We start from the raw sequence: 23,683 nt of genomic DNA on the forward strand, positions 1-23,683 counted from the left end.
ATGTTCGTACATGTCTTGTATCAAAGAGGAAGCTTTTGCAAAATATTCAGGGGAATAGTGAAGCATGTGCATTGCATGTGCTTTCTGCACCAAAATAGGTAAAGGTGGCAGTGTAGAATGCATTACAGTAATGAAGGCATGAGGTTAACAATGCATGCATTACAGTGGCCAAGCCATCCTTCTTCACAGGAGTTGTTGCTGGCATACCAGCCCAACACAGACAAAAATACACTGTGTCTCACTGCAGCTGTCTGGGCCTCTAGTGACAATGACAGGTTTAGGAGCACCACCAGACTATAAGCCTGCTACTCCTGGGATGTACAACTTTCTCAGAACAGGCAACCTCTCTAATACGTGGGCATAAGGATGACATCCCAAGGGCCCCCTGTTTTGCCAGTTTTTACTCTCTTGACCTCACATCCACATCCTCACTACGTCTAGACATTTATTCCAAACTTGCATGGCCACTTCTGAACCAGATGCACCAGGGAATCAGATGGGTGCCATCAGCATACTGGTGACATCGCACTCCAAAACTCCTAAGGACTGCTCCCTGTGGCTACATACAGATACGATGTAGTAGTGGGGACAATGTATGTTGCAGTACTCATGACAGCCCTACCAGGGAGCAATGATACAGTTACCCAGTGTACTGTATAAGAGCAACCCATTACAAAAAATGTAATCATGACAGAACAGGGTCCCCAGACTCCTTTTAATGAAGTTGGTCTAAGAGGTTATGACAGATGATGGTGTAAGAAGTCCCTGAGAGTCTGAGCAAGTGTCGCAAGGTTAACAACGCTGCTTGCCTTTCTTGCTGAATAAAGTTTATCTACTCTTATGACAGCACCTCAGGTAGCTCCAACCCCCCCCAAACCCAGATTGAAACAATTTAAATAATTGATCAGTATCTCAAAACTGGGTCACTGGTACCATCCTTTTGAGCACCTTGTCCCCAAGGGAGGCACTTCCGACTGGGCAATAGTGGTCTGATCCATCTGGGCTCAGCGACTGAGGGAGCACACAATCCCCCATTTAGGCTAGCCAGCTTCCCCCACATTCTTGCTCCACCTTGGTCAACATGGACCCTGAAGTAGGTTGAGGGGGGCAGGTGGTCAGCCCAACAGTTGCAACTGCTTTGTGTCCACTACTTTGAGCCTCAACAACTGAAACTGATCCCATAACACTGATATTAGTGCATTGGACACCTAACTTGTACACATTTTGGAATCTAACTTGTCAAAAGAATGACTAACTTCACCCTCAATTTCGTCTTCTCAGGGTTTAGGAGTCCCAGCTATTGGGATCCATATAATAACCCTTAAAACCACTGAATGAGTGTGTGAAAAAGCAGCAGAAGCAGCAAAACAAGCCTTTGTTTTGGCCTTGATGCTCTGCAGTAGGCATGGCCTTGTGCTCTGGTATATGTGTGTAGTGGCACGTTCTCTTCCAGTCATGTTCCAATTACTTCCCAGGCTACTGCATTGCTTGAGGTGCCCCTGAATACTAGGGAGCAATGTGGGTTTTGAAGTGCCAAAGAGTATTGCTGGGGGGGACTGCCATGCCAGCCATCACCTCACAACCTTCCATAACGAGACTCAGGCCTTGACAGCAAGGCTCATCAACTGTTACTTACTGGGAGGGGAGCATAGAACTCAGAGGGTCCCACTTTTGGCTACATCAGCAGGGAGACTTTCTAGGTATAACTTTGATATCTGTCATCAAGTTGCTCCAATCTATGACAACCTTAATAAGGGTTTCAAAGTATATGAGATGTTCAAGGAGTGGTTTATTATTGCCTCCCTGTCCCCAGTGAGTTTACAAGGCCAAATAGGGATTTGAACCCAGGTTTCCTGAGTCCTACTTAGGTATGCTATCTACTGGCTCTCTTAGTCAAACTCTTAGTCCAACTATGACGAGGAGGGCACACTCTGTCAAGCACTGCTCCATGTGACTTACTGTAGTATCAGGAGCTAAACTGCGAGTTACATTCTTGTTTCCTTGTGCCTGGATTAAATTGTCAATCCCTTATTTTCTTTAAAAACCTTGGACAACATCCTTTGAATATCCCAGTTTCCTGCTCATACTCTGCCTTCTCTCATTACTGTATTGTATTATATTGCATTGATATCCTACCCATCTAATGGCAAGTAACTACTCTGGGTGGTTTACAAAGTATGTCCATAACATTCAACCCAAAATACCATGTTAAAAACATCAATAACAGATCAATTGTAAGTGTAGTATAATATAACACAACACGCACACATACCCAGATGGAGACAGCTAGATAAATTATAAATTACGCAAGATGGGTTGAGGAGTCTTTCATGTGGGGAGGATGGTCCTGAACACTTTTTTGAATAGCTCTGATCTGGCCTGCTTCCTGAAGGACAGAAGGGAGGGATTTTGGCATATATCAACAGGCAGTGAGTTCCACAATGTTGCAGCTGCCACCAAGAACTCCAGGTTCCTGGTGGTCATTTTCTGGGCCTCCCTCAGGGTAACCCCCTGCAACAATGAAGCCTTAGATGGTCCAGTGGTCTGGATAGAACAGGGGTCAGGGAACTTTTTTACCTCCCCCCCCCAAATTTATATAAGCCAACATTACCCCCTTGATTTGAAAGGAAGGAAATGATACAGTATTTGATGAAGCCACCCTTTTTTCCCACCTTAATTCAAGCCTTGCCTGTTCTTTTCATAGTTTTGAGTCAGTCTCTCTCTCTCTCTCATACACACACACACAAACACACATCCACCCACCCTCCCTCCCTCCACCCTTTTTCCTGCCTTAATTCAAGCCTTGCCTGTTCCTTTTTTCATAGTTTTGAATCACTCTCTCTCTCTCTCTCTCTCTCTCTCTCTCTCTCTCTCACACACACACACACACACACACACACACACACACACATATGTCCACCCACCCATCCATCCTCCATCCATCCATTTTCTCCATCCATTTTCTCCATACATTTAAATAAGCTTGATGAAGCCCTCGGTCTCTCGCACCTTCCTTCCCCTCGTTAACTTGATCCTTTCTCGCCTCCTGCTTGCTTGCATTCATTTCCAGAGGAAGCAGTCATTCAAATCCCCAGATTGATTGATTGCTTGGGGCTATTCCACAGCTGTAGCCAATTAAGCAGGCTTATCTCCGATCTCTGAACGAACGGAGGATTTACAAGTGCCTGCTGCAACTAGGAAGTAACAGGGAGAGGTGGCTTACAATTTGAGATTTGGCTGCAGGAGTGGGGGGTGGGAGGGAGGGGGGTAGCGGTCTGTTCATTACCCCCAGGATTTTCACTTTTACCCCATTTGGGGTGATTTATCCCTGTTCCCGGACCACTGGGATAGAAGATCTTAGAAAGAGTTGCTCCAACAAGGACCAAGGGAACTTGTCATCACCCCTAAGTGCCTATAGATAGATGTTACTGGCTCCCATGTCCCTTCATCTCTAGCCACCATAATTGGTGGTGAGGGATTGTGCCAATGCAGTCCAAAGTCTGTTTGAGGGCCACAGCTGCTGACAATTGGTCTATAACACAGTTAGTATGGCACTACAGAGAAAGAGAAAAGCTCATGCCTTTGAGCCCTTCGCCTTTGATGCATTTCCAGGCACTTGCATGGTCTTGTAAATTGTGAATGCATGCATGAGCATATGCAGGAATGTGCTGATTTACTGCAGTGTTTCTGGGCTATGTGTAGCTGCCATTGTGGGGAAGTTCTGTTGTTGTTGTGGAGGCCATTGTTCAGTCCCAGTGTTGAGCCAATTAAAACCAGATACCCATTTTGCATCAATTGTTCCCTTGCCAGGCCAGCTGCTACATTAGTAAAAATGGTTAAGAGCCTCTTCAAAGTGCTGAGATCAAACGGCTGTGCTCCATGAATTATAAAGATGGTAAAAGCTGTTGCCTGCGGAAAATGCCACTGGCATAGGCTGGTGCCCAACCGCTCTTCTGAAAGGAAGCCAGTTCTTTGCAGAGGATGGGGGAATCCACCAGATGCCCCACTTCTTGGCTTCTTCATGGAAGTATTACAATATTTAATTGGTTGATTTGCATGGAATTCAACCTTTCCACAAGATAAATCTCTTCTGGTGGCTTACAGGAAAAGGAGCACGGGTTAGAGTTAGCCTTTGCAACTGAAGCTGGGCTGATCAATGTGAATCTCATGACTGACACTGTACTCACACTGTTGTTGTGTTAAATTTGGAAGTGCAGAGAATCATTATGCTAGACCTCATAGCTAGCCTTGCCCAGGGAGCACTGCTTAGTGCTTGGATCAGAGGCCACCAGGGTGCACCATGGATCTCCTGGCACAGTCGGAAAAGAATTCTGCCTGAAACACTGTTGAACTGCTGACAGTCAGATCTGACAAATTTAGACGGAATGGACTATGATTTCAGTCAGTATAAAGCAATTTCCCATGTTCCTACACTCTATGAAACGTCTTTCGTGCTTAGGCTGAGCAAAACAGCTGGCATCTTTTGCATACAAAATTGGATTCCAGCCACTGCTCTATTATCATTCTTGTATATAGGATTCAACCACATTCCTGACAAAGAAAAAAGTAAGATTCCTCACACTACGTAACCAGGGCTCCCTAGTGGCATGTACATATTGGCACTTGGGTTGTGAAAAAATCCTAAATTGAAATGGGCTGAATTCTGAGATGTCTGAGTGGAAACAGGACTCTGAAGTGGACCAAAGTTGAATCTGACTTCTTTTGAATCTTTCTTAATAGTACCTCTGTTAGACCACTAAGAGGGTAGCTAGACAGGTATTTAGCCTGCTGTTTTGTTTGCTGTGAAAACAAACTAGTTCATTCATGAAGTCAGTGATCAGACAACATGTTTGCGGGACTGAATCAGTTCACTCTCAGAACATTCCTACCAGCACCTTTTTGAGACCTTGTCAGGGGTTTCTACTTTTTTGGTGTGGGTAAGATTGCTCCATTTTGATTTATTGCCAACATGTGCAAATGCTAGAAGAGAACTAAAGCAAGCCTTCCTCTTTGAATTTGCCAGTGTCATGGAGTGGCTCAAGAGGAGACGCACTTCTGGATATAGGCTCTGTGAAGGGGCACAGGAAGTAAATAATTTTTAAAGTATGTATCAGGGAAGTGCAGAAGCGCTGCATCATTAAAAAAAAAACACAAAGACAAATGGAAAACTTCCCCTTTGTAAGCAGGAGGAGATAGAAGAGGGCAATGAGGGGGATTTTTGTTTGCTTTTCTCTTTAAAGTCCAGTCATCAACCTGCCTACAACTGGATCGACTCATGCAGAATTGAAAGCTAGCCTCTGTATGTGAGCTTTTAGTGGTCTAACAAAGCCTATCACCCACTCTTTCCTTTGGATTGTGTACACAGCTTTTCTTCTTCTTTTTTCTCAGTGAAAGAAATTCAAAGGGACCAAATACGTGCTTCTCTGAGTGCTCTGTAGGGGGAAAAAAGCTAGAGTGGGGAGAAAAGAGAGGGAGAGAAGGGGTGCAGTTGTGCGATTGACAGCTTCGCCTTCCACCTGTGTTCCTAGGCTTACAGTGAGGATAGAAGCTTAGCTCTGAGAAGTGGTGGCAGGTGACATAATGGACCCTGTTAATTAATCAGTTGTGGTTCCTCAATGCTGTGTGACAGCATTATTTGGAAGCAACAGCAATGCTAGTAGAGCCAGCAAGGAGCAGAGTAAGAAGTGGGGTGTGTTGTTTAGAATTCTCGCCTTGGATGAGTCTTCTGGCATCAGAGCCCAGAGAGGGGTGTCAGGCTGAGGCAAATGGTGCGTGGTGTGGTGGGTTGGGGGGTCAGGAAGGGTGGCATATTGGGAGTGCTGCAGCTCTGGCTCCCACCAGGCCTCTCAGCAGGCAGCACATGTCCATGGCTCTCCATGGCACTAATCATAGCCATTATCTAATTCTATTTTGAGGAGGGCTGAACCCTCCAGACCCAAGAACTGCTATTATCCTCTCCTGCTCTAACTGCTGCCTTCGCCTGCGCGCACAGCAATCAGCTCCCATTGTCTTCCAACGGCCCTACTGCGACTGCAGCCCCCCAGGAGCCTGGCAGGCAAACACAAGGCCAGGAAAGCTTCCTGCCAAGCTCAGGCAGGCTGGGTTCCTCCTCCTGGTTACCTCAGTCAGACACAGCAAGTCTTTTGCTGTGTTCACAAGGGCCTGATGCAAAATACCCCTCCCCTCGAAGGCATCTTTCATGAGATAGCATACCTTATTTCTGAATCAACCACTGCTTCCTTCCTTCCTTCCTTCCTTCCTTCCTTCCTTCCTTCCTTCCTTCCTTCCTTCCTTCCTTCCTTCCTTCCTTCCTTCCTTCCTTCGGGCAGTGCATAGGAACGCAATCCATCTCAAAGGAAAACAAGATTGGTGGGGGCTGCCTTTGAGTTCTTCTATGCTTTCCTCCTTTTCTGTTGGAAAGGTAGTCTTTTGGTATGTGCGGCAGAAACTGGAACATTGACAAAGGTGCCTGTTCAGGTCCCACTGTCACAAGGGCCATGTGTGTTTCACCCTGGATACATCTAGTCTTTTAGGGTGCAATCCAAACTCCACGACAGGCTCGCTGTGGTGAGTTTGAAATGGGCTTCAGTCCCTTGTCTAACCTCTCTGTGTGACAAGCTACACTTGCTGAATTCCAGCTTTCTGTTGAACTGGTAAAGATTGGGAGCCCCTCCTCTTTTGCACCTGGCAACCTGAGAACATCTTCATCTGGACATGGTTCTCGTGGCTTCTCAGAAAAAAAGACCCTCTGGAATTCAGCGGCATCTCTTTCCAGGAAATGCTGCACAGGATTGCAGCCATTGTTCCGCATGGGGAAGGGCATGCAAGGATAGGGTTGCTTGACCAGCTGCCATGTAGGTTTGGATGGCAAAAGTCTTGTTTTTCTCAGTATAAGATACAGTCGTCTGGAAATGAAAGTACACCCTCTTTGAATTCTATGATTTTACATAGCAGGACATAAAAACAATCTGGTCCTTAGTGGGTCTGAAAATAAGGTAAATACAATCTCAGATGAACAGCAACACAAGACATATTACACCATGTCATGATTTATTTTACAAATTAGAGCCAAAAGGGAGAAGCCATATATGAAAAACTAAGTATACCCTTCCTGCTTCCATAGGAATTAAGAGGTGAATTAGCACCCAGGTCCTGCTAACCAAATGCCCTTGAGTAACTGATAATCAGCAGATGTGACCACCTCTATAAAAGCTGAAGTTTTAGCAGTTTACTGGTCTGGAGCATTCAGGTGTGTGTTAACACAATGCCAAGGAGGAAGCACATCAGCCATGATCATAGTGTAGCAGTTGTTGTTGCCCATCAATCTTGGAAGGGTTAGAAGGCCATTTCTAAACAATTTAAAGTCCATCATTCTACAGCAAAGCTTATTCACAAGTGGAAAACATTCAAGACAATTGCCAGCCTTCCCAGGAGTTGGTGTCCAAGGTCAGACCATGCAATACTCAGAGAAAAAACCAAGAATTACATCTCAAACTCTACAGGACTCAGTTAGCATGTTAAATGTTAAAGTTCACGATAGGTCAATTAGAAAAAGACTGAATAAGTATGGTTTGTTTGAAACTGGATTGTCTTCTTAATGTTTTAATTTGATAGTAATTCATCTATACTTGGCACTGTATTGAGTTTAATCTATATTTACAGATTAAACTCAATCTTCACATTTAATGTGCAGATGAATATTAGCAGAGACAACTGATGCTGAATTCATATACACCTCATAATATTGCGTGAATATATAGATGTATTTTAGCCCCTGGTTGTACAGGTGTATATGAATTTATATAATTCATACACACCTGTACAATCTATAAATATAGATTAAACTCAATACAGTGCCAAGTATAGATGAATTATTATCAAATTAAACCATTAAGAAGACAATCCAATTTCAATATTTTAATATTTCTAAAATGCTTTCAGAAATAATGTGGAAAGCCACTCTTGTTAGTATATCCACTGGCTGTGGATCCTTTTTCAGGCACAATTCAAAGTGCTGGTTCTAACCTATAAAGCCCTAAAAAGCTTGGGTTCAAGCTATCTCAAATGCCACCTATCCCATTATGAGCCTGCTCAGGTGTTAAGATCATCAAGAAAGGCCTTTCTCTCGGTCCCACCATCTGCACAGGGAACACAGGAGAGGGTTTTCTTTGTTGCTGCTCTGAAACTTTGGAACTTCCTCCCACTGGTTAGGTTGCCTCCATCTTTGCTGACCTTCTCTGAGCAGGCAAAGACTATTTATCTTCATGCAAGCTTTCCCTGAGTGACTGGTTGCCTGAATGAGAATTTTAAATGGGTCATTAAGCATTACCACTTTGGATGTGTTTTTAGTATTGCTTTTGTTTACCATTTCTTACAGTGGTATTTGTTTGTTCTTTTTAAAATATTTGCTTACTTATTGTTTTCAGCTTTAAATATTGCCTTTTCATGGTGTAAGCCATCTTTTTATACTCATTGTTTTAGATTTAAACATTCTCCTTTAATAATGTAAGTTGCCTTGTGTTTTTTTTAAGGAGAAAGGCAGGGCAGAACGCAATCAATCAATCGCCAGCAGATTTAAGTGTTGCTTCACATTCTTGTTGACTGATGTTTTGGCTGAGTGATTTTGCAATTGCAGATTAATTCTCCATTAGCAGGTGTCACTGGATATTATCAACAGTATCAGCCAGCAGTAAAAGTTCTTATGATCAGCAGAGAGGTGGTACATTATGGAGCACTAATGGATGAATATATCACATACATTATTTTTTTTCTGGATCTTAAAATATTTGATATTGACATCTCACACATCATATCATAATTACGATACTATCATCATCAAGTCTATGCATGATGCTCCTGCTCTAGTGTATATTGTGTACATATATATATAAACATGGCCTCCACATAGACAGATTTCATAAAAATGTCACCTTATTGTTCTTGTGTGCTATCAAATTGCTTCTGACTTAACAGCAGTCTATGAAAGGATGACTTCCAAAAGGTTCTGTCATTAACAGCCCTGCTCAAGGCTTGCAAACCAAGGCTGCTGTTTCCTTCATGGAGCCAATACATGCCATGTAAGGTCATCCTTTGCCTTCAAGTTTTCCAGCATCATTGTGTTTTCCGAGCAGCCTTGTCTTCTCATGACATTGTATTCCTGTACTGACACTTACAGCTGATTGGTTTAGCTTGTTTGCATTATCTTCTCCTAGGGAACAATGGGAGTTTTGATGAATGAGGATTCAGAGGATTCTGTGCTACAGATTCTTAGCATTTTCCCTCCCCAACGTGTAAGCCTTTGAGGTTCCCTGAGGAAGGCATGATTATTAAATTGGGATATGTGTATAATGTAGTTACGGCCTTAATGATCAGGACTTTCTTTTCCTTCACTGATCCCTGCACAAACTCAGTGGAAGAACAGCCCTCCAGCCTGCCTTGAACCAGGGCCAGCCCTACCATTCAGCACAGTGGGCAGTGATGACATTATCTTGGCTGTGTTTCAAGCACTCTCTGTTCCCTTATGCTGGTGAAAAAAGCTCAGCATGATACATTACAAACCTTGAAGCTTCTAACTAGCTTGGTGCCTCCAGGGTGGAAAAGGATGCTGTTGTCCCATTGCCAGCAATGGCTGTAAGATTCTACTGCCAGCCCAGTCAGCTTCTGTACATGGCACGGAGAGGCGATGCCATTATACCTGCTCAGACAGCAAAATGTCTTGGAACAGCCTTGACTACTAAAGGTAAGTCTCACATTCAGAGAGGGCACTGATGCCAAGGGTAACCTTGGGCTACCGTTATTGGCAAAGCATCACCAATCTGTCTTCAATGCAGTGGCCAAACTTATTGCATAGGATAATTTAGATGCTTATATAAGCAATGCTTCTATGTCTGGAACGAGAGCCAAGATCCATCTCCATGGGTGCAAAACTTTGGACAACACTTCCACTGAGTATCTCTCATTCTTTGAGCTTGTGTTAGGCTTATGCTAGAAACAGAATACATTACCAACTTCAATCATTCTAGTCTTCAGGTTTGCAAGCAGAGAGAGAGAGAGAGAGAGAGAGAGAGAGAGAGAGAGAAAGAGAGAGAGAGAGAGAGAGAGAGAGAGAGAGAGAGAGATTTTTAGCCTCTTTGCCAACTGAGTATGGAGGCATGTAGGAAGGGCAAGGTCCTGCCCAAGGTTTCTCAGCAGCAACAGCAGTAGCAGTAAGCCTGCCTCTGAGCCAGGTGAACTGCTGGGTTTTTCACTGACCACTTGCCTTGTGTTTATCACTGATAACCTCTGAAGACAAAGCTGGGTTGCTCTTTCTGGCACCTCTTAAATAGCATATGGCCAGCACTGAGGGTCCTGCTGGGGTGCAGAGCTCAGAGAACGAAATGGGCCTTGTTCCCAGGTCTGTCAGTCTGACACAAGATGCACAGCAGTGGTCAGGAATGTTTACTGTATTATTATTTTCTTGCACAGCCTGAAAAATTTCCCCTTTGGGAACTACAGCTTCCCATGGCCATGCAGACTAGGGGACTCTAGAATCTTCCACTCCCCCCAACCTCAAAGGAGCATTTCTTGACTGGTCTTCTGGGTTTCCGGATGGCTCATTTTATACCTTTTGCAAGTGGAGCCATGTCAGATTAAGGAATATGGGGACAATGCACTGATTCAGAGTCTCAGGTCCACATACCACTGACCTTGACACCATTAATTCAGCAAAAGCTATGAGTGGACTTACAGGATAGGACAGAGGCAGCTTTGGCAACAGCTCTCCCTGTCTGCTAGAACAATGATACTCAACATTGTGTCCCCAGAAGTTCTTGGACTAAAACTTCCAGAAGCCTTCACTGCTAGCTGTGCTGGCCAGGATTTCTGGGAGTTGGTGTCCAAGAACATCTGGAAACCCAAGGTTGGGAAGCATTGGCCTAGAAAAACCAATGAAGATCACTTACCTGCACGAAGACAGAGAGCTGTCCAACTGAGGATGAGGGTTTCATGATAAGCAATATATTCTCACAGCTTCTGTTCTATTTCAGTTATAGGGATGCCTTGTATAATTGGTCTAGATCTTTTCTGAATTGTAGATTTTCTGTTTGGTGCCACGAAACATTTTGTGTTTGTGTTTGGTTGCCACAAAACATTTGCACGGTGACACATGCCTTCCTTCTGTGTAATACTGGGTTGAATTATAGAACAAAAACCAGAAAGGACTGTAAGGTTCCTCAGGTCCAACCATCTGCCAAAGTAAGAAGTGCACAACTACAGCATTCCTCACAGGTGGAAATCCAATCTTTGTTTAAGAGTGTCCAGTGAGACTAGTGCCTTCTGAGATAATTCATCCTGCTTTTACAAGTAGGAAGCTCTCACTAACATTTAGTCCTGAATATTCTTTCTGGTCATTTGTTTCCATTAATTGGGGTCCTACACTCTCAGGCCTCCAGCTTCCATGTAATATCCTTTCAAATATATAAGGATGGCTATCCTATCACCTCTCAATCTTCTTCAGACTAATATGTCCAAATCTCTCAACCATTCCTTACAGGGGTGGGTTTCTGGACACTTTTTTATTTGATTATCCTCCTTTAAACACGCTCCAGACCTTCAATATCCTTCTCAACCTGCAGTGTCCAGGACTGGACACAGTACTCCAGATGATGTCTGACCAAAGGAGAATAAATATATAAGATTTGGAGAAAATAAATATGGAAAGAATAAAGAAAGAAGTAAAAGATAATGGTTTAGTAAAATTGCACTGTATAAAATGAAAATATTGCCAAAATTTAATTTTTGTTTTGGATGATTCCATTTAAATATTCAGAATGAGAATGGAAAGAAATACAAACAATAATAAATGAATTTTGTGACAGAGGTAAGAAAACCAGGAAACAAAAAGATGTATCTATCACAAAAAAGAGGTTTGAGTTGCCAAATATTAGTAAACATTATGTAGCAAATCAATTAAGAATTATTCTAGATATCATAACACAAAATAAGGAAATAATATGAACAACAAGAGTTATATGAAATGGGAGATTTACAAGAAATTATTTATTTATTAATTAATTCTATTTATATCCCGCCTATCTAGTCGATTAAGACCACTCTAGGTGGCTTACAACAAGGGGTACAACAATGAATAAAAGCAGTTTTACATAAAAGAAAACTTTCAACAATTGGGTTAGACACTAGGAAAGAAAAGAAAAGGGGAATCAGGAATTAACTAGGGGGAAAGGCCTGCCGAAACATCAATGTTTTTAGTTGATTTTTGAAGATACCCAGCGAGGGGGCCGCGCGAATATCAGGGGGTAAGTTGTTCCAGAGGCGAGGAGCCACCTCCGAGAAGGCCCGATTTCTTGTCTTTTCCTTCTGGGCCTCCCTCGGCGTTAGGCTCCTCAGCCTCACCTCCTGACTTGCGCGAGTGACACGGGTAGATCTTGGTGGGAGTAGGCGTTCCGCCAGATATCGAGGCCCTAAACCGTTTAGGGCTTTATACGTGAGCATCAACACTTTGAAGTCGATGCGGAATCAGATGGGCAGCCAGTGCAATGCGGCCAGAGTGGGTGAAATGTGTTGGTATTTTTTCACACCACTAAGAAGTCTGGCCGCTGCATTCTGCACCACCTGAAGTTTCCGCAGCAGCCTCAAAGGCAGCCCCATGTAGAGCGCATTACAGTGGTCTAATCTTGAGATTATGAGCGCATGCACCAAAGTGGTGAGCGTCCCAACATCGAGATAGGGCCACAGCTGGGCTACCCGCCTGAGATGGTAGAAGGCGGTTCGGACCACCGATGCCACCTGGGATTCCATAGTGAGCGCCGGGTCGAGATGGATCCCCAATCTGCGGACCCCATCCTTAGCAGGAAGGGTCACCACCCCCAAAAGAGAGGGAGTTTCCCAAGCTCCTGACTGTGGGGGCACCCACCCTTAGTACCTCCGTCTTGCCCGGGTTCAGCCTCAGCCCGTTCTCCTGCATCCATTGCAGTACGGTCCCCAGGCAGCGCTGAAGGGACAGAACGGCATCTCCTGCGGTAGGTGGAAAGGAGATGTAGAGCTGAGTATCATCAGTGTACTGATGACACCGGGCTCCACACCCCCTGATGACCCACCCAGTGGCCTCATGTAGATGTTAAATAGCATTGGGGAGATGATCGACCCCTGTGGAACCCCACAATTGAGATTCCACGGGGCCGAGACACTCTCCCCAAGCTGCACTCTCTGGGGACGGTCCTCCAAGAAGGAAGGGAGCCAGGCCAATGCAAGGCCCCCAATTCCCAACTCGGAGAGCCTCCCCAGGAGGATACCGTGGTCAATGGTATCAAAGGCCGCTGAGATATCGAGGAGGACCAGCAGGGACACTTTGCCCCTGTCGGCCTTCCTCAATAGGTCATCGCACAGGGCGACCAGTGCCATTTCTGTACCATGGCGCAGCCTGAAGCCCGACTGAAATGGATCCAGGGCATCTGGTTCGTCCAGGTGTGCCTGAAGCTGGTCGGCCACCACCCTCTCAACCACCTTACTTAGGAAAGAAACATTGGCGATGGGCCTGTAGTTGCCAATTTCGTCCGCCGCCAAACTTGGTTTCTTCCTAATGGGCCTAATGGAAATCTGCCCTCAAGGAAAGACCCATTAATTATTACAGTGGCCCATTCAGTTGTTGTAGGCCCGGCTGCTTTGATTAGCCAGGCCGGGCAGGGGTCAAGGGAGGAGGTGGTGGCACGACAGCGATCCAGCGCCCTGGCCACAGTGTCAGGCGCGACAGGCAGAAAGGAGTCAAAAATTGCTGGGCAAGATGGAGCGCTGACATCTCAGCTCGACTCACTGTGTTCAAAAAAGGAGACAGGTCCCGGCGGATGGCCTCCACTTTAGATTTAAAAAATGCTGCAAATTGGTCCGGTGTAAAACTATTAATGAATTAATTCATTAATATATAAAAATAGTATTAAAATAATAATTTAAAAAAGACCCAGAGTCCCTTTATAAAGAATGTATTAAGAGATTTGGAATACTGTAAATCGAGAGAAGTACTATGTCCTGGAATATTATCCCTAACTCTAGTAGTGGAGTTGGAGAGCTGGGGAAAAAAAAAAGATAAATATGTTAAAAAGAAAGAAGATATATAAATGGGAAGACTGGAAGGAAAAAAAATTAAAACTAAGGAACAATTAAGAAGCATATTTGCAGGAGAAAAAATAAGTTGGTTAGATTTCATGCAATTAGAACAACAGTTAAAACAAAGCTGGGAATTTAGATCAGCAGACAAGAAATTGATTAAAAATTTGAAAATATTAAAAAATATGGAGAATGAGATTGATGGGAGAAAGGGGAAAGGAAGAACTGGCATAATTTATAGAAGATAGAACAGGAGGATCAGTTACAAGGCTTAAAACAATATGAGATAGAGAGGCAGGAAAATAAATAACGAGGATTGGAAGAATATTTGGAATAGAAGGGCTTTTAAAATATGTCATTTGAATAAAAGAAAATGGTTATAAAATAATGAGGAGATTGTATTTAACACCAGTAAAATTAAACATTACAGATATTACATATTCTAAGAAATGTTGGAGATATGATAATGAATTGAGCACATATTTGCATTTGTAGTGGAATTGTGAAGTGATACAAAAGAGGTGGAGTAAAGATTTTTGAAGAGATTAGAGAAATATTGGAAGTTAATATGGAAGTCACCCAAAATAGCATTGCTAATTTTAATAGAATATGTCGATGTAAGTAACATTAAAAAAAGAGAGGGATAATGAATATGTTAAATAGCAGCTTGATTGCTTATCACAAAAAATTGGAAGCAAAACTGGGTTTTCCATGAACGGTATAATGAAATTTGGAATGTTGCAATTAATGTTAAATTGAGTTCTGAAATCAAGATTTAAAAAGGAGAGATAAAGATAAATAGATTTAATGAAATATGGGATTAATTTATAAATGCTATATTGGGTAAAGGGAAAGGGAAAAAGCTGGACCGAGTGTATATGTAGTTTTGGAAGGGATATGGGGACAGTTAAAAGATGGATGGAAGGTCATGTATAAAGGAGGGAAAAATTATGTAAGTTTTTGTGTTATTATTTTTTATATTTAATTTGTGTGGATGGTATGTGTAATTTAATGTTGTAATTTAAAAAATAATTTAAAAGGAGAATGATTTCATACTATTACTCCCTTTGATCTCAGTAGTGGACCTCCGTTCCTTATCCTTTTTTGAACAATGTCTTGTTGCTCAAATCAACCTGAAGAGACCCAGGGGACTGCCTGAATCGCTTACTTGACAAATTATAAACATGGTTTGCACAACCCCCTCCCCTCCCCATTAGGTAACTATTTATTAGGAAGGAATACCTTAAAAAGTTTTAACTTCCACACTATTCTTTCTCCCAGGCCTACGCTTGCCTATGGAAGAGCTCTCTTTTCTTCACAGCCAGTGTGGTGTAGTCGTTAACGCATCGGACAAAAGCGTGGAACACTTGGGTCAAAATCCCGAATCGGCCGTGAAGGATACGGGTGATCTTGGACTGGCCATAATATTTGTGATCTACCTTGCCGGCATTTTGTGAGGAAACTGTGAGAAGGAGGAAAGCCATGTAAAATAGTTCCATCTTTGAACTCTTCAAGAAACAGTAAAAACAGAAAACCAGGATTCTGATCCTAATTAGAGAAAACCTATTTCCCACCCCCAAGCCTTCTAGAAGCAACAGGGATCCAGGCCTTTTCTCTGCCTCTTTGGTAAACCTGGCACTGAGGGCAGTTCTCCAGCCATCTTGAGGAAGCCCTGCTGCCATGTCCGTCTTCATCCTCTATTAGATGCTGCCGCCGATGACCACGAGCCCGTCTCCCAAATGTGCTTCCAAAGACAACTGACACAGGGCAATGTACAAATTCCTTTATTCCGTTATTTCTCCAAAGACTAGTTAGAGCAGAATGGTCACCATAGGGTGGATGGATGGAGCCCCTCAAATTTGCACTGCCCCCTATGCCTGCATCCTCTGCCCCACACAGGCAGGGAAAGGGGAGTGGCTGGCTCCCTGCTTACCTCCCTCCCCTAGGTTAAAGGAAAGACAGACTGATGCACAAGCCCCCCCCCCTGGCTTGGAAGCCATGTGCTTCACTGCCTTTGGTTTCTGTTCTCTGAGGTCCCCCTGCAACGGTCAGCCTGACAGGCCACTAGAAGGCTCAGTCCGCACCAGATCCTTCCCTGGGGGATCCCACTGAGCACGCTTTGCCCCATCCCTGTGACAGACACCCTTCCGAGGTGCAAGTGGGATGACTAGCTGATCAGACACAATGACTCTAAGGAAGCAGAATGGATCACATAATGGACCACACAATGCAAGAGGTTAGCGCAGAGGGCAGCTGGCACTCCTGACCCTTTGCACAAGTTAGTGACAGGCAAGCAGACACAGAGAAATCCATGCATGTGAGAACTAGGCAGGGCCCCTCTGGCAATGCTCTTGACCAGGCTGGGAAGGGGGACAAGGGTGAATTTGAAGGCTGAAATCTGTCCATTCCGCTGTGCCCGAACTGAGCCCCCAAGGGACATCCCACTCTGGAAAGAAATAAAAAATGCTTGGAATACACACAGGGGCACATTAGGACAGACACACTGGTGGACAAAAAGACTTGAGCATTTTGCCTGATTTGAGGCTGAGACACACACACCATGCCTACCAAGATGTGTGATGTGCAGTGACATGGTCACATGTACGTGGCTCACTTTGCCTGCATTGCCACATGCCCACAGAAATATGCCCCCATTTGTAAAGAACCAGTCTCTTTCCCTCTCTCTCTCTCTCTCTCTCTCTCTCTCTCTCACACACACACACACACACACACACACACACACACACAAACACACAAACACACATGCAGTACTGCAAATGTTCATTCCTATAAATGTGCGTATTTTCCACACACAATTACAAGGATACACATGATTGTGTAGACACAAGCATGCATTCAGAAGTTTTTATGATACGCACCAGATATCATAAAAGAGAGTACAGGATTCTAGAAAGACAGAAGTTCAATGTCCTTTATCTATGTGATGATGGGGAGAGGCTGTACTGCCCCTTTCCAATCCCACTTCTGCCTCCTTCTCTCCCCCCTCCCAATACCAAACTGCACCTTCTTATTAGGTAACAAGAATGATGAAGCACTGGAAATGGTGGTTTTTCCGGCTTATTTCCACGCCTTGCGAACTGCTGTCTTGCAGCTCCCTCCAGTGCCATGGAGCTAATGCTCAAACCTTGTTGTCTTTATAGGAAGGCCCACACAATGGTTCTTCCCAACACCAGCTTTATCTCTCTCCACCCCCCAAGATTCATGCTGGTGTGGGGAGGAGCCATAGATTAGGCATGTTTTGTGAGGTCTGGAACAGCTCATTTCACCTTAGTGATGCAGGAGACACACATCACAAAGGTCACATGAGAAGATCCCCCATTACGTGGCCCCCATGGAGGATGCCACATGGCGAAGCCAGGTTTCATCCTTTCGTGGTGGCCACAGCCATGCAAAGGCCCTTCAACAGTGCTTACTTAGGACAGGCCAATGGGCAGAAGCTTTGCCGCCCATGGCATTCAGGGGCTCACGGGCATCCAGCAGCCTGCTTGGAGGGATGGGAGTACCCAACCTATGAGGGTGCAGTGGCCCTAAACACATTGAGAGCATCAGCAGCGCCACCTTAAGGTGAGATGCTGGCTTCAGCATCAGCCCTTTGCCCCATGTGAGAGGTGGATTTATTGCAGTTTTTCAACATGCAGCCAGGAGGATCAAGTAGATGGAGGACATGTACCAACCCAGGCAAAGGAGTGACAGTATGATACAGGGGTCCCTGCCAGCCACCAGTATGGAGCTTTCAGCGCTCCCATTGGTCAGTCATGCCACACACTCTGCCCTGTGAGATGACAGCACACACAATGGCAAGCCATACCATGTGCTTTGTGGACAAACAATGGATTAATGGGCCAGCCCTCTCCATTTCCAGCCTGCTCCTATTTCCACTCTGCCTGTGGTCCCTATGCCCGCCCCCCCCAGCCCTGGGCTCCATGGGGCCATACGGTGACCATCGAGTGAGTGACTAGCAGAGACAATAAGACATATGATAGGCATTGTGGGTGATTTACCCTGTTACAGAGACACCAATGAGGAAACACGCACGGGCCACACAGTGGGCGGCCAGAGACACAGACAAGCAGGCTAGGGGACAAGGAGGGGGGCTCCCCCCTAACCCAGGACGCTCCTTTGTACAAGATGAGCGAGCGTGGCCTGCCAGAGTTTTTAGTATTGATAGTATTGCAGTCTAACTGATATGGCTTTAACTATTAGGGAGGGAAGGTAGGTAGGCAGGAAGGATAGGTGGATGCTGGATACAGGGCAGTCACCCCCCAGTTCAAACTCAACCCCAACAATGAAAGCGAAAGCCCATGGGTACCAGGACACCCTTGGCAGGGAGGCATGATCAGGACCTTCCTTCCTCAACCAAACTATGTACAGAAGAGACCCACAGAACTTCCCCAAGGAAGGCTGGGCTCTTGACTGGTTGCTTTCACTGCTGGCAAAGGACTGTTGGGTGTTGGGCAAGGAAGAAGCCAGCCAGAAGCTCGTTGCTCTGGTGTGTGGCTCTGGAGGAGGAACTGGGGAGTCAGGGGCAGGGAGTGTATTCCATGACAGCACAGCCAAGGGGAAGACCTGGCTGTGTGCTAGGGGAGTCTGGAGATCACCACATCTGTGGGCTGAACCAGGCTGTGGCAGTGGAAGAGTGGAGAGTCTTCCCACAGGCTATGAGGCAGCTCTTCTCTTAAACCGGTGTGTGTGTGTGTGTGTGTGTGTGTGTGTGTGTGTGTGTGTGTGTGTGTGTGTGTGTGTGTGTGTGTGTGTGTGTGTGTGTGTGTGTGTGTGTGTGAGTGAGTGAGTGAGTGAGTGAGAGAGAGAGAGAGAGAGAGAGAGAGAGAGAGAGAGAGAGAGAGAGAGAGAGAGAGAGAGAGAGAGAGAGAGAGAGAGAGAGAGAGAGAGAGAGAGAGAGAGGTTTGTGCTAGGGCCACAGGGTACGTGAGAGGTCACAATTCAGAGATGGGTTTATCAGGTTTAGTGAGCAGATGTAGGGACAACCCCTGTTCCAAGAGGCAGATCTACCTAGCAAGAGTTGACAGCAGGCAGGGGTTCCTCCCCCAAGATCATGAGACTCTTCTGCCCCAGGGCTCTCCTGCACTCAGCTTAGCCCTTTTCCGGAATGATCCTCTGGCTTGCCATCATCACAGGCTCTGGTCCACAAGGGAAATGTTCTCTAGTTCTTCCAGTACTTTCCATACCTCTGTTGTACTGAATCGTGGTCATGTGGCTTACATCCTGGGATGAACATCCAAGAACTTTTAACGGTATCAATTTATGTCCTCCTATTTGAATCATTATGCCCGGCGACACCACAGTACTGGTTTATTTTCTCTCTTGCTTCAAGGGGCAATTTAGGCCCCTTTATATACATATATTAAAAAAGAATATCAATACATTGATATATCAGGAACAAAGTTCCCTCTAAGGTGCACAACTGCATGAGTGTGACTCTGCTCCCTCCACACAGCACAAACCGCCCCCACCATCAGGGGGTTTACCTACGTATCAATGTATCGGGCATGAACAATAAACAAAAAATTATTTTGCGTGCCGCAGTAATGTTGGCCACCTTCCTGGTTTCGATCTGAAAAGAATCGGGGCAGGTCATGCGCACATGGAATCCCAGTAAAGAATGCACAGACACAACAAAGGTACAAAATAACACAACCCTCCTGGCAATGGGGAAATTTCTCGCAGTTACACTGCTGGCTGGGAAAATGTCTTGATCTTGATGGCACGTCATATGACTAGAAGAAAAAAAAAGCAATGAACTAATTGGGAATTGCTAGAGAACATTTCCCTCATATGATGAGGGCCACAGATAAAACCTGATATTTCCTGACTGGAAAACAAGGTCTCTCTTCAACCATCATTGAGGCCCTGGAAGGCTAGGATCCTTTTCTCTGTTCCCTCTTTTCACACACATCCTTTGTTTCAGAGCCACAAGTGGGAAGGCAGAACCAAAAGGTGTGTAACTTCCATCCCTCCATCATCTGTATTTGGACAAACTGGAGGGAACGTTATCATCAAGCTCCATTTGAGAAGGAAACAAGGGTGTCTGTGAGGGTGTTGGGGGGGGGAAGAGAGAGAGAGAGAGAGAGAGAGAGAGAGAGAGAGAGAGAGTTTGGGGATAGAATTTTCTGATTTTACCTCATAATTCTCAGTGCACATATGTCTGCATTGGTTTTTATGGTGTGAAATTGTTCCCCCCTCCGCTGCAACCTACAGCATGTGACAAGACAATCCTATATGCCAACAGCCCTTGGAAGTTTGGATTAGGGGCAGGGAGGGTGGGTGGTGCTCTAATTGATCACTGCTTTGGTTGGCGACGGAATGTATATGGGCTTCTTTTGCCCCATGGAAATGGGCAGGAACAGCATCCTGGAGGGAAATGGGCACGCCATCCCTCCCTGGCAGTCAGCGTGGCGCTGAGGAATGTTGAGGAGTGGAGGGGGAAACTGTGTTGTGCAGAGCTCTGGCTCCCCCCCCCCCCGGTATCCCGTGAGGCTGTATCAGTAGTTTGGTCCCAGGTCCCCACCCCTGTTCACCACATGGTTGGTTCGCTTGTTTTCCTTGTGCAGCCAGTGGGCACTTTGGCACAACAGAACTCCAGCTCCCCCTGGGGAAGGCATTGGGGAAGACGGGAGGGGGAGCCAAGCTCCCGGCAGTGCCCAGCCTGTAGCTCCAGGGAGCACAGGGGGTTAAGTGGGAGTGGTCTTTTTTTTTTTTTTTTTTTGGTCTGAAGGGTAATGGGAGGTGCAGGAAGGGGAGAATGTCCTGTGCCCTGTGTGCTTCTCCTGGAGACGGGTGATGGTGGGTGGTGGCTTGGCAGGGCCCCCCGTGGCACAAGGACAGGTGTGTGAAGATCTCCCCTTGGAACAGAACCCAAAACAGAAAAAAAAGAGAGAGGATCAAATGAAGTCAAGAAGGAAATGAAACCCCCCCCACCCCACCCAAGGCCCTAACCCAGGCACTAAGTGGGCAGTGCCAGGGCTTGGCAGGTGGGGCTGCAGGCATGGCTGTTACTTCTTGAACATGTCCTGCAGTGGACCGGGCAGGTACTTGAGCACTGTGTCAAGGATGCTCTCCTCATCCTCGTCGTCGTCGTCGCCGCAGCCTGCTGGGATGGCTTTCTTGGGACGCGTCAGGCTCCCCTCGCACGGCTGCTCCAGGGCTGCCTTCTCCTCTGCCTCTTTCTCCTCTTTCTTCTTTAGGCCATACTGCAAGGGTTAGGAGAGAGAGTTCAGAAACAGGCCAAGGGAGGAAGGTCTAGGCTAGAGCTTGGAAAGTTACTTTTTAAAAAAGATATCAATTTCTGTTGGTTGTTATAGTATTTTAAAAATAATTCATTGGCCAGAATCCTATCAGTGCTTGCATAAAGTTTGTGTAATTTACTGTGGCGAATTATTGAGATGCCTCAGTACATCTTGGTTATGCAATGGGGTGCTTGATGCAGCACCTTGTTGATTAGCCATGGCATGTTATATAAACATTGCATGGACACCAATAGGATTCTTGCTTATTGTTGTTTAATTACAGTATTTTAAAAGTAACTCCTTGTATTGCTTGTTGAGCTGCTTGATATTCCTTCATCATTCTTTGTAACGTTTTGTTACAAAAATAACATAAAATTTAAAAAAATCCCTCCCAAAACACCTCTCTCAGCATTCCTTTGAAAGAAATTTATTAAAAAGTAACTAGAAAAAGTTGCTTGTTCTTCTAACAAAATAACTGTTCTCATTGCTTACGTTGTGCTTGAAATGTAACATTTCTGGTCTTGACTGAAGGCAGCGAAGGCTATTCCTAGGTGACCTTACCCTCAGCACCTGGTCCTGAGAACGCCTCAAAGTCGAGATTGTTGCCAGTGCTACAGGACTCTTTGGGGTTCTGCCAACAGGGGTGGTAGTAGTGAAACAACAGTGAGATGGGGAGGCATTTCTAAATCAATCTGCCAGCCAAGCTAGTCTGTGGGCAGCAACCGAGTGCCCTATCTGGTCTCATAGTTCCCAAGGAAAAGATCTACAGACAGGGCTGAGCTGACGTCTTCAGGAACAACAGTTCTCATCTTGTCAAAGAAAGTTGGGCAACCTAGGGCTCTCCAGATATTATTCAACTACAACTCCCATCATCCTTCATCAGTGGCTATGCGGCCTGGAACTGAAGCGAGTTGCAGTCTAACAACATCTGGAAGGTGACACACCACCCAGCCCAGGTTAGAATATCATAGTTGAAAGTGCCTGTGGCATTACATATTACAGTGGTGCCTCACTTGACGAGGATAATCCATTCCAGCGAAATCACTGTAGAGCAAAATCCTCATTAAGCGAAATAAAAAATCCCATTGAAACGCATTGAAAACCCATTCAATGCGTTCCAATGGGCAGAAAACTCACAGTCCAGCAAAGATCCTACATGGGGCGGCCATTTTCAGTGCCTGTAAAGCGAGGAATCCGTCCAAAAACAAAGCGGGGAGCCATTTTATACAGAGGGTGGCCATTTTGAAGCCGCCAATCAGTTGTTTTAAAAAGATCGTCTAGCGAAAAATCGGTTCCCGAAGCAGGGAACCGATCATCGGGAAGCGAAATTTGCCTATTGAAACATCATTTTGCGATTGCAAAACAGTCATTGTTTCATCATTTAACGAGGCAATCGTTAAGCGAGGCACCACTGTATTTCCTCCACTTTCATTAGGATGATAGGCACAAGCCCCTCATGGAAACTCTGGAGCCATGCAAAATCTGGGCAAGCTGAACTTACAGTGGAATTAAAGACACACTGTGCCACGTGTTCTTTCGTATCAGCTGGAATCTCCTGTTCCCATCTCCTCCAGCTGGCACAATATTGTGGGCTAGGCACAGGCAGCACCTTCTCTGCTATCTGCTACTGCGACAGGATATTGAAGATGGCAGATAAAGAGCGCCAGGTCCTAATGTTGCTCTTACAGATGCAAGGATGGTGCAAGTGAGGAGTGGGGCTATGAATGGCAAAAGCAGAAAACACACACACAGATGAGGGTGATGGAAAGGGAGGAGTAACCTTTTAGGAATAAGGTCTTTTCACCAGATGTCAAGTTGATGTACTTTCCAGAGTTGATGCCAATGTTGCAGGCATAGATCGGTTTGGATACAGTACAATAAGTCTCTATCTTGTGATAAGTACTAGCCATGCCAGCTAGGGAGTAATGGGAGCTGTAGTCTAGAAAGCAACTTTTGTAAACTCTACTCAAAACATCAGAAGAGCCCTCCTGGATCAGGTGAGGAAGTCATGATCTAATTCAACAACATCCTGCAGCCAACCTGCAGGTGCCTCTGGGAAGTTCACTGGCAAGGAAAGGTTTCTTTGTCCCTCCCCAGGATGGCTCAGGTGTTGGGTTCCTGGAGTCTGGATTTTGATTCCTCACTGTGCCTCCTAGGAGAACAGCCAGCCTGTGTAGCCTTGGACAAGCTGCACAGCCCCAGGGCACCCTTCAGGAAAAGGGAATGATAAACAACTGATAGAGTGCTCAATAAATAGAAAAGGGTCACCCTAAGCCGGAATTGATTTGATGACACACATTCATCAACCAACAACTGTTAAT

General features: G+C 45.3%; 1 protein-coding gene across 6 annotated transcripts in view; it reads right to left on the reverse strand.

Annotated features, from left to right (window-relative positions):
* Positions 1–15,865: 15,865 nt before the first annotated feature.
* CPLX2 (complexin 2) overlaps positions 15,866–23,683 on the reverse strand; it is a 170,188-nt gene continuing 162,370 nt past the window's right edge. For all 6 annotated transcript variants that reach the window (XM_078385585.1, XM_072989971.2, XM_078385586.1 and 3 more), the window contains one exon: positions 15,866–21,326. In XM_078385585.1, coding sequence (XP_078241711.1) covers positions 21,129–21,326 — 198 coding nt within the window. In that variant the 3' untranslated portion in view covers positions 15,866–21,128. The remainder of the gene's footprint in view (positions 21,327–23,683) is intronic.

Source organism: Pogona vitticeps, chromosome 2 (genome assembly GCF_051106095.1).
Source record: "Pogona vitticeps strain Pit_001003342236 chromosome 2, PviZW2.1, whole genome shotgun sequence".
NCBI classification, from domain to species: domain Eukaryota; kingdom Metazoa; phylum Chordata; class Lepidosauria; order Squamata; family Agamidae; genus Pogona; species Pogona vitticeps.